Raw genomic sequence first — 11,671 nt, 5'->3', positions numbered from 1 at the left:
TGTAAAATGTCAACTTTTTTTCTTCTACTTGACTGTCATTAAAATTCAAAGCTACATGAATATTTCTACTTTTAGTATTTTAATATGGCTTAGATTACTGTAGAAATTTCATTCCCAGTAGTAATAACTGTTCTAAAGTAGAACTGCTCTATGGACCACTAAAATATCCCCGTGGACCCCCAGTAATGTTACATGGACCCCCCAGGGTCCATGTGGACCCCGGTTGAGAACCACTGTTATATACTATATAAATACCTGTATTGTATACACACACACGCTCATCCATGCTGAATACAATGCAAATAACTCACACACATATGTATGCGTGAGTGTATTTGCATTTGTATTCTGCATGAACGAATATTGGTATGTGTAAGTACGTGTATAGTGGTGTGAACATAATTATTGTTGAAGATTCTTGCGTGGAAAATTATTTAGCGGCATTGTTCAAAAGAAGTCCCATGTACTTTACCATACACAAAACATACAACAATAATTATATAAAAGATTATATTTATGCGTAAACATAAAAAATGGCAGTTTATATGATTTCTATATACTTACACAAATTCACCTTATATAAATTCGAAATAAAGATATATAAAGAAATGTTTATTTGACATTACTGTAAAGAGAATCCTTATTTAAGTAGCTCGCCCTGCACTTTGAACCTCGTATCAGAGAATTATTTCAGCACTACATTCCCATGAATCTAGTGCGAGTGTATCACCATAATATGAAGGCATAACTCAACCTGTATCATTTCACTTTCGAATTCTGTGTAGCGTCAGCATAAATCAGAAGTCATAAGTACAACATTTATACTAAAATATCCTTCTTTCGGTGAACAACACTGCATTAAACTTCATTTCTGTGCTCAAATCGACAGTCGAAATTGGAAGTCGGTCTTCAGCAGATATACAAAACACCAGAGATAGTAAAAGCACACCGGTTTGGTCAGGACAGTTTTGTAATAATAGGGGGATCATGTCAAGATTAGCGTACCCAACATCATGTCAAGAACAGCGAACCCAATGATCCCCATGTAAAGAATGGCCAACCCTTTCCGGTCCGAACTCCAACTCCACATGAGAGCTAGTGCTAAACACGGCCAAACAGTGATTCATCTACACTGTTTCGCCGTTTTTCAGTACTAGCCCCTAGGAGGGTCATATGTATTTCGCTTTGTCTAGTACTAGCCCCTGAGCGATCAAATGTCTGGTGTTCATGTCTAGAACAGCGAATTCGATTATTCCCACGTAAAGAATAAAGAACCCAATAATCTTCTTGTAAAGAATTGCGAACCCTGCTGCGAGTATGTTTGCTAATCTTGACGTGATCCGAATAGGGTTTTATTTTATTCCATGCGAGTTACGTAAGAGGCATTGGAATGCCTAACAGTTCAAAATCACTATTTAAAACCTCTGAAGTTTTCCTTTAGTCACTCATTTTTATGTAATATTGCACGTATCCCAGTCTGCAGACAAATGCTAACAAAGAAGGACGTTTGAGAATCTTCATTAAGTTACTCCTGGTAAACTTTTGTTGTCCTGGATAGTTGCTTGTTTTTACCGTCCAGTGAGGTAACACAAGTCTTCGTTGTTGACGTGGTACTTTCCGGCAAACAAAGTTACTTGTACAAGCAATGAATTCATGGCACACATTGCCTAAAGTTTCCTCTATGTAGTCCGAAAGCCGACACTTTTCATCGCTGAAAATAAGACGTCTCAAGCCGTCGATTCCAACGTAATTTTTCTTCTCATTGTAGGAGGATCTAAGAAGAGGCGAACCTTTTGCCAGAACACTGTCTCCGGGTCTCCAATAAAAACAGCTCTCATGCAGTTCAGGAACGGGAAACAAGGCTGTTAATGTAAATTTTATGCCATTATTAGAAGCCTTGTCCAGGATTTTTGTAGATGACTTTTTCTAATGACAACTTTTTCTTTTTTTCTGATATCAATAAAATATATCAACTCATGAGCTATACAGTAACAAGACATAATTACATCTCACATTAAATTACAGTCATATTACATCAAGCAAACCTATAGATTATTGTTTACTGACCTTGAAACTAAGGAAAGAAAGACACCGAGTGAAATAAAAATCAAACAGCATTCTTGAAATCTTATCGTGTTAAAGGAACATATATTTGAAAAACTAGTAAAACAAAAGAGAGTAAACTCGAACCACTAATGGAAGCACAAACGTACCGTATAAGTTCAAAAGATTATTCAGGGTTTTAAAACGAAAAATAAGTTCTCTGGCAAGATAGACTTACCGGTGAGTCTTGCACCCTGTTTTTGCAAGTTGGTAGTATGAAAGGTGTGACTGAACAAGGGGAACCAGGCTCCTTTGCGCCGTCGATGTCCTCCACGTAGATGACAGGAGGTGCTACTTCTTTCTTTTGCTCCTCCTTTCGGTAATCGTGTCCTTCGTTCAGTGTCTCCCTGGATGTATTATTGCTCCCTGCGATCATGTTGCTCAGTCGCTGATTCTTAGGAGACAGAGAAAGCGAGCTTTCAGTCATCAGTACCGAAGTGTTCTCTCCGAGATGATCTCCGAAGAAGCCATTACTGAGGTTCTTTCGAGGTTCCTCGTCCTCATCCATGGCAGTGATATCTTCTTGCTGCCTGCAGGCTTTGGGGACCTTCAGCATCGCGATCGGTTTGAGGGTTTTCAAGAACACCGCGGTTTCTGATGATATGGCGTCATTTCCAAAGTCCTGGAGGAGGAGATTTTCTTACCAAGATTTGAAATACTTAAAAAAAAACACTCATATTAAGTTTTAATTCTAATGCTTGTTGAAATTACCTTGGCAAAACTGAACACAAGCCCTACAAATTTACTGCTTATGAAATTTAATCATCCATATATTCATGACCACGTACAGTAATCATTCCAAAAGAAGATCAGTAGATAAAAATACTGGGTATGAAAGTAAGTCTTTGAAAAAGACCAGTTACCAAAGGAATAGGAATAGGAATGAGATGTTGAATGAGTTTCAGTTCTTAATTTTGATCTACAAAATGTATTAAAGTACCAGTTACAAATTAAAGAAACAAAGAGAACGGAAGATATTCCTGACACAAACTCCTGAAAGATTTGGTTGAGTTGCATTTCAGCTCCTAATTTAATCAGGTGATGAAAACCTTAAAAGCTCTTGAAATTGTTACACCTAAAGCAAACTGCTTTGAACAGAAACCAATAATGATAAAACAGTAACTGATTTATCAAGTGATAAATACAAGCAGACTCAACTGTATTGTCCCGTGTACAATGAAAGAATCAAAACAAGGCGAAACTCCTAACCTGTAGCACCAGCCTAAGTATACTTGAGGACTTGAAGCAAGTGCCGATGCCATGGGTGGCAGACCAAGATGCCCACTGACTCTGGAGAAGACAGGGCGTGATCACCACCAACACTCTCCTGCACCTCCTCATTTCTTTGGAGATTGCCTCTGCATATTCTGTCAGAAATGGTAGACGTCTAATAATAATAATAATAATAATAATAATAATAATAATAATAATAATAATAATAAAATATTACTGATAGTCTAGATTGGTTTTTGAGGATATATTTGATGTGCCGGATCATTCTCATGGATATCAAGAATATTGATAGTGTGGGGTCCACTTGGTCAACTGGTCCATCTTATTCTGGTGCATTTCGGGTTTCGTCATGACCCGTTGCCATCGGACCGCTATTGCTCGTTATCAGCCTCAGCAGTATTTCACAAGTTAAGACCATTAAAACTTGAGCCTAGCCCTTTTGTTTTATTCAGTGCTTGAATTTAATTTTAATAGATTCACAAAGAATGGAAAGAAGGATTCAGATGAACAGTGAATGTTGGATTCAATTTCCTCTTCCTCTTTTATGCTATTAATAATTTTTTTTATTTCAGTACATATCATTTTATATATGTGGACTGTTAGCCATGTAAACCATCTTTTATTATCACCGTATAGTTTTCCTATGGATATTTGAATCTCTGTTTCGCCCTCAAGTAAGTATGAATGAATTACTTTTAAAGTCTGTTTGCCGCGCGAACGTTTTATTTGTGTGGTTCTCATCTTTCTCCTTTTGGCTAATTTGTGTCTTTGTTGCAGGACAAATTTTGTAGAAAATGACGCTTGGCCTGCAGTACTTATTGAAACTGCTGCTCGGCCTGCTATACTTTCGTTGAAACTGTCGCTTGGCCTGCAACGTTTTTGTTGAAACTGTCGCTTTGCTTGCACCAGTACATTACGTCCTTTTATAGGATATGAGAAAAGAAGTAGGCCTACAGTAGCATACTGGACATCGAGGTATCAGCCTGCGCACCATAGAACGTGTGTTTTGTAGTTTTAGTTACAATTTTGCCTTACTTTCTACAAATTTCTACAAATTTCGTAGCTAGTATGCAGTTTGAGTTAAACATCTGAGGCAAATAATAATTTTACAAATAATTAAGCAATTCAGTTATTCATTATTTCCACTGTATTCAGCAATTTTCTTTCGTATCACTTCGTCCATTTCCATAAAGGAACTTAAATAACTGAAGCCTGCAGAGAAGCAGTGAGACGCCAGATAACTTGCAATCGGTCAGTCAATAAATCTTTAGTAAATGAATACCCAGTCTTCCTGTAAATATATAAATCAATAAGGCCCATGTAAATGGCCAGCACCTACAATATCTGTATATTTGATAAAATATTATTTGAAGAGTGTATCGGTCAATCATTTTAATTATCTGTTAATCATTCTGGGTCTCTCGTTTTTATTCAAGAGAGAGAGAGAGAGAGAGAGAGAGAGAGAGAGAGAGGGTACCAGAGCTAGAATACTTACGTTCTCCTCCCATCATGTCTCGATCAGGGACGTAACAAGAATATCCGTACTCTTCCTCCAGAGTGTGGACAAGTTTGCTGAAGACCCAAGAAGAGGCTTTGTTTCCATGCACGATGAACACGTCGCGCAGGAAGCCATCTGTTATAGATAACACAAAATAATAACGCTGTTAAGGAGGAATTAACGAACTATTTTCCCCATTTAAACTAAGAAGGCGTAGCTTCGGGAGGTGTCAGGATGGCTAGGTGGGATGAGGTCGCAAGCTCCATGACCTTCACCTTAGTTGCAACCCAACAACGTCGACTGACTGCTAGGTATCTCATGTTTTACTGCTGATATCAGGAGAGGAACGACGGGATTGAAGGGAACGTGCTTTACGCGTTATAGCTTGCTCAGGCATCGAATTCGGGACAGACAGACGGACACACACACACACACGCACACACACATATATATATGCCTATGTGTGAGTGTAAGTGTTAGTGTTAGTGTTAGTGTGTGCCCGGGTTTCGATTCTGAGCGAGCCAGAGCGCGTAAAGCACGTTCTCTTAAATCCTGTTGTTCCTCTCTTAATATCAGCATCAAATCATGTAGTACCTCGTAGTCAGTTAATGTTGTCGGGTTGCAACGAGGGTGAGTAGGGCACATCACGCATCAGGTGGACTAGATTACAATTCACCAACGTTTTCTGAACTACAATCGTCTCATTTTCAAGGTTAAGACAAAAATTATATATACGATAAAACGACCCGTACGCATATATATATATATATATATATATATATATATATATATATATATATATATATATATATATATATATATATATATATATATATATTATATACATACTGACATATACTTACACACATACATATATGCATATATCTAATCTATAAATACACACACACACACACACACACACACACATATACATATATATATATATATATATATATATATATATATATATATATATATATATACATACATACATGCGTGTGTATATGTATGTTTGCGTGAGTAGTGCGTGTATTTTGAAGTCGTTACGTTAATTACGCAGTACATCATTGCAATGCTCGGACAGCTGAAAAACAGCTAAGACTACGTGATAATGCTGCCATTATCACAGCGCAGTTAATACGCCATTTGTCATTTTAGATAGGACGGCCTAAATTAAAAGTATTATCTCTAACTTTACGCATGTAAACATCCGTTATGCAGACGACAGAGGCGCAGGTGGATGCTGATATTATATCAACTGATGCTGCATCAAAACCAATGAGATTCCTCTCGCAAACTGATGATGCATCATGGAGACCAACCGTGACGTCACTGGGACAAACTTCATCTGCTTCAAGAACTTTTCTTGTGTGACTTGGGGGAATTATCGGTCCTGCTCATATAATTCGGGTATGTAGCAAGACCAACTCTGCGTAACTTACCGTCCCATGGATGGTCTTCTAATATTTTTTCGTCTCTTTCTAAGCCACAGTCAGTGGTGTTTCTCAGTAATGGGAGACTCCTTACGAAACAGTGGTCAGAGAGGTCTAAGAACGTAAAAATGAGAGCAAGAAGCCCGTAATAGTTGTTGAAAATGCATAAAACTGGAATGGCTTTTCTTCAAGCAAATAAATCTTATATCCTATGCTGATGGCTAATGAGTAGTGATAAATATTTTAGTTATAATATTATATTAAACCATTCTAATACTGACAGTCTTAATACACTAGATATTGGAGGCATAGGCAACCTTGAATGATCACATGATGACGATGATTATGAAAATAACGAGTGGTTTCTGAGAGCATTTTCTGGTATGATGATAATTTCAACTCAAACTTTATTTAAAAAAAATTCTCTATGAACCTGAGGCCTTAAAGAAAGCATGTGAGGATTCTGGATAAGATTGTAAACGACTGCTTTGACCAAACTAAGTCAAGGTACAACAACAGAGAATTCATTTTGTAACAGTTATGCACTAAAATTTAGTTTATAACTATCGATTAATATTTCATGAAGTACTAGGAGCTGGAGAAAATTCCTGGGGCTCTAAGTATTTCAAAACTCTTAGTACTGAAAATGTAAGACAAAAATAAACAATGGCAAATGGGGCCACATGACCATAATACTAAACATACTTTTACAAAAATTTAACAATATGTTTGCCACAAGTGTCTCTTGTAGTTTTAAATGGGTCTAAAAATCGAATATCTTAGTAACTCGAATTCTTGTAACAATCTATTTCTTATAGTAATCTATTTCTGCACAGGGACCACATTTTTGGGTCTGCCACTGACAACTGCTGTTACCTTTCACAACGTAGCCAAACCTAACCGACCTGAGCATCCTTACACAGTCAACCAGTAGGTACCTCCGAAAGTGGAGGAAGGCAGGAAAAGGTAATGCAAACAGCCATCCGTGTAGAGCGTTCGGTCATAACATTAACATGTCAAAATAGAATCGTGAGAGGATCGTATCGACTTCGTACAAGTGGGGGAAAAGTAAGAGCATACTCCACTTACCCCTGGCGTATTTCTTGTGCCTTCTCTCCTTGTACAGAAGCTTCACAGTTGTCCTGAATCGCCACCAGAGGTAAGGAATGGCCAGAATGATGAAGGCGATAGGCGCAAGGACTAAAACGGACATTTTGGAAGCGTTCACTGTACCGCAGTACTGTGGATCTGAAAATTAGTATAATCAGTCAAAAAGAAACAAAAATGGATGTGTATTAAGTTCAAAAGGGCATTATTTTCAAAGCAATCTTCCAAAAAATAATTTTTCGCATTTGAAGAAAAAATACAGGGAAAAAATGACAAATATTGCATAAAATTTTACTTGTTTTTCATGACAGCAAGCGATCAGTGTAATATTTATCATTAGAAAGGAATGACTATGCCCAGAAATCTATAGGATCAAGAAATTTTGGGGAACTTCTCGATAGTTTTAGAACAGATCTTTTTTTTATATCGTTCAACTTACCTCCTTCAATGAAGCTAATATTTCTAACGCTGTTATTATACATGTTCTTTACATTGCAGACATAAATTGCAAAACTGTCGCTTCCAACGGGGTTGAAGACTATGGTACTCCTAATGGTGCCATCGCTTTGGGAGAAACATTTTATCGTTGCACTAGCATTTCTTTTTCTTGGGCAAAACTTTCTCTCTTTTATTTATGAAGCAATATTGCATATTTCATTACAGAAATTTTAAAACTAGTAACTAGAAATTCTTTGTTAAATTAATCCTGTCTGCAAAATGACAATAGGATAAGTCCATTCAGAATAAAGGAAACCTCTTGTATACCAAAACTACTCGATCAGTCAGCTCCAAGATTAGTCAAAAAGAGAAACAAAAGAACCAGCCTTACTTAGCGATTCCGGGGTCGATGACGATGTAATCATCAGGCAGAAGGTCAAGGTTTCCATCAACAATTTTAAACCACTCGATGGATCCCGAGCTGTCACAGTAGCCCCCAGGCCTCCCCACCATTCCTCCGCAGGTGAGGTTAACAGAGCCGCCTTTCCAAGAGCACACTTCGCTAGGGGCTTTGACGTCCTTCGGGCCCTCTTGAAATCCGTTACTATCTGTTGGAGAAATAAAGTTTAATTCGTTAACTTCGTCGGGTAACCCTGTAAACAGAGTAAGTATAGTTTTGCTATTGGCTGGTTTGTTTAGATCAAGCTGGCTTATGTCAATAAATGGCCCTTGCCTTCAGATAAAATATTCAAGTGTCTAAGAGGAACAGTGTGGGCCTCTTGAGCGAGGTGTAACTGGTTGCAAAATGGTTTTTAAAACTTTTTTTTTTAACTACTGAAAACTTATTAATTTCTTGAAAAGGTCACCGCAGAACTTTTACGAGAATCAATATAGAAAAAAACGCCACTATTGTCAGTCAAAATAATTGCCTTCAACGGATATCAATAGAACTATTTAGTATATCATTTTTTTTTATTACCGTCTTTATTTTTTTCTCATTTTATTCCCATTTTCACCAAAAGGGAGCAACATTTCGGGGGCTGAAATTGAAGCTGATGCTGAGGTGCAAAAAGTGAACTCACACTATAAAGCTGCTTGTTTTGTAACAATATTCGTATTAAAAGAAGAGCATCTTACCGTAGACTTCCAGGAAGGTAGTAAGGGATCCCACAGTCCCATTAGAGGATGTGACTATGCAGGTATAATTCCCTTTGTCAGACATCTTGGCTCCTTTGTTGAGCAACGTCTGGTTTTCACAGATCAGCTCCTTCCGTGCACCGTTGGGTTCTATTGGTTTGCCATTAAATGTCCTACAGAAAAAAAAGAAGAAGAAATAGGAACCACCTTCGAAGGAATTCTTGTTTGTACCAAGATCAGGCATAAACTCCAAACCAGGGTCTAAAGTGATATATGCGCTTACCAATTTTGGCGACGTCATACTCACCAATACTTTTTACACTTCAACTCTATAACTTACCATTGAATTGTAGCATTGGGGTCATCAAACCCAAGAACTCCAAAAACACAGCAATTGATTTTTCTAGTCAGTCCAGCACAAACGTTATCGGATGTGTAATCAGAAAGCCGGAACTTGAAATTCTGGCAAGGACAATCGCCTCTGGCAGCTCTGTAACAGTATTGAAATACTTCGTTAGAAAATCCTTTAGTCTGGATTCATTAATCAGTCCTACCATTTAATGATAGGACCGGCTCTCTTTATGACGCAAATCTACCTGAATTCAATACACAAATACTGTTTAGTTGAATGTATATACTGTGACTAAGCAAGAAAACAAGTAGATGATTAAAAATACTGTTTCTATTAGCGTTAGACTTCATGAAATCAAATAATTTTGTAAGTACAAAAAGAACACTAATTCAGTGATTTGGATTAAGGTTTTTCAGGACCTTTAAATGTGCAGACTTCATTTTTAATCCTTGATAAAAATCTCATTCAAGTTAATCAGACAAGATTGTGAGTTTATATCTTTCATTTCACCATTAAAAAGACAAGCAGATAACACGCAGTTCTCCCAATAACATTTTTTGGATAAGAAATGAACATTATGAGGGCGATACCTGTCTTTAAGTGATCGGAAGTTATGAACAACCTATGCACGATTTCTGGCTGCTATACTGTAGCAAACTCATGAATTATATCAGCAAAGTTCAGTGATCTCATACTTAACAGGCAAGGTATTCAAACGGTCTAAATTCATAGCTACCTTAAAAATACAGTAAAATCAAACAGCCAAAGGTCAAGAGCCTAAAAGTCGTAGGCCTTATTAGCTTAATGGTTAATCCAGCCCTGAAATATTAATCAGCTCCAGTCTTAGTTTCAAAAAATCAGCATTGGCTGGTGACATCTTGCTGGTGAGTCCATCCATTTGGATGGTCTAATTATAGCCTTTGTCTCAAAAATCCCCTTTTAAACAAATGTCCCAGTGACACACACACATATATATATGTGTGTATATAATATATATATATATACATATATATATATATATATATATATATATATATATATATATATATATATATATATATGTATATATATATATATATGTGTGTGTGTGTGTGCGTGTGTGTCACCGGGACGTTTGTTTTAAAGGGATTTTTGGGATAAAGGCTATAATAATTAGATTACCCAAATGGACGGACTCACCAGCAAGATGTCACCAGCGAATGCTGATTTTTTGAAACTAAGATAGCTGATTAATATATATATATATATATATATATATATATATATATATATATATATATATATATATATATATATATATATATATATATATATATATACAGTATATATGAAAGTACTGTAAACTTATTCTTGGTTTAGTAATGACATATCAAGGAAAATGTATAGAAGACCTAGAAATTCATTTGACGCAGATAGGACATGGATCTTTTGTCTTTTGATGCCTAGATGCAATTTGCCGACTGTCTATTTAAAATTTTCTAATGAAGGTGACAGAAATGGCTTGAAGACTTTATGGTTAATCAGAAAAATTTCTCATGAATTCCATACGTAAGAAATTAGAAGATTAAGTATGATTTTACCAGGACAAATTTCAATTACTGTATTTAGAACACGATGGCTTTACTGACAAAAACCTGATTTCTTTGGTAGTAAACAGACAGAAATACATTAAGCTTAACAAAAGAAGTTACTTTTCATGACGTTAGAGATTTAGTGATATTATGCTTTTATTCGAATATCTGTATCTAGTATCCTTACATCAGAAGTATGATTCACTGGATTTGGTCACGTTTGAGCACTTTTCTGTGTGTGTGTATATATTCTTCCCAGGTAAATTTAGGTTCCAACTTCTTTTATGACTTGTGTTTGCTGGCAGCGGTCTTTTCTTTCAATTGAAAAACTTGTTGATCAGATATGAGTGAAATTTATAAAATTTATATATATATATACATATATATGTATAGACATATATATATATATATATATATATATATATATATATATATATATATATATGTATATACATATATATGTATATATATATATAAATTTTATAAATTTCTGACTCATATCTGGATCCAACCCAAGTTTTTCAATTGAAAGAAAAGACCGCTGCCAGCTAAGCCACACAAGTCATAAAAGAAGTTGGAACCTAAGTACCACTGTAGCCTAAGGCTTTACCTGGGCAGGCTAACTGCCTTGCATACCAGCGTGTTTTCCCCAACTTCCCGACTCAGGTTCCAACTTCTTTCATGACTTGTGTGGCTTGGTTGGCAGCGGTCTCGTCTTTTAATTGAAAGACCTGGGTTTGATCCTGATGTGAGTCAGAAATTTATTGCTGTTCCACACGTGACTGTGTGTTGATTATAT

General features: G+C 36.4%; 1 protein-coding gene across 5 annotated transcripts in view; it reads right to left on the bottom strand.

The window, feature by feature from the left end:
- Positions 1–493: 493 nt before the first annotated feature.
- LOC136829354 (X-linked interleukin-1 receptor accessory protein-like 2) overlaps positions 494–11,671 on the bottom strand; it is a 99,584-nt gene continuing 88,406 nt past the window's right edge. For all 5 annotated transcript variants that reach the window (XM_067087781.1, XM_067087780.1, XM_067087779.1 and 2 more), the window contains 9 exons: positions 9,290–9,439; positions 8,950–9,122; positions 8,204–8,420; positions 7,814–7,938; positions 7,357–7,515; positions 4,832–4,969; positions 3,313–3,470; positions 2,282–2,725; positions 494–1,862 (listed from right to left, as the gene is read on the bottom strand). In XM_067087781.1, the coding sequence (XP_066943882.1) occupies positions 1,728–1,862; positions 2,282–2,725; positions 3,313–3,470; positions 4,832–4,969; positions 7,357–7,515; positions 7,814–7,938; positions 8,204–8,420; positions 8,950–9,122; positions 9,290–9,439 (1,699 nt within the window). In that variant the 3' untranslated portion in view covers positions 494–1,727. The remainder of the gene's footprint in view (positions 1,863–2,281; positions 2,726–3,312; positions 3,471–4,831; positions 4,970–7,356; positions 7,516–7,813; positions 7,939–8,203; positions 8,421–8,949; positions 9,123–9,289; positions 9,440–11,671) is intronic.

This window comes from Macrobrachium rosenbergii, chromosome 44 (genome assembly GCF_040412425.1).
Source record: "Macrobrachium rosenbergii isolate ZJJX-2024 chromosome 44, ASM4041242v1, whole genome shotgun sequence".
NCBI classification, from domain to species: domain Eukaryota; kingdom Metazoa; phylum Arthropoda; class Malacostraca; order Decapoda; family Palaemonidae; genus Macrobrachium; species Macrobrachium rosenbergii.
The sequence above is the reverse complement of the archived record's forward strand: the minus strand, read 5'-3'. Positions and strand labels throughout refer to the sequence as shown.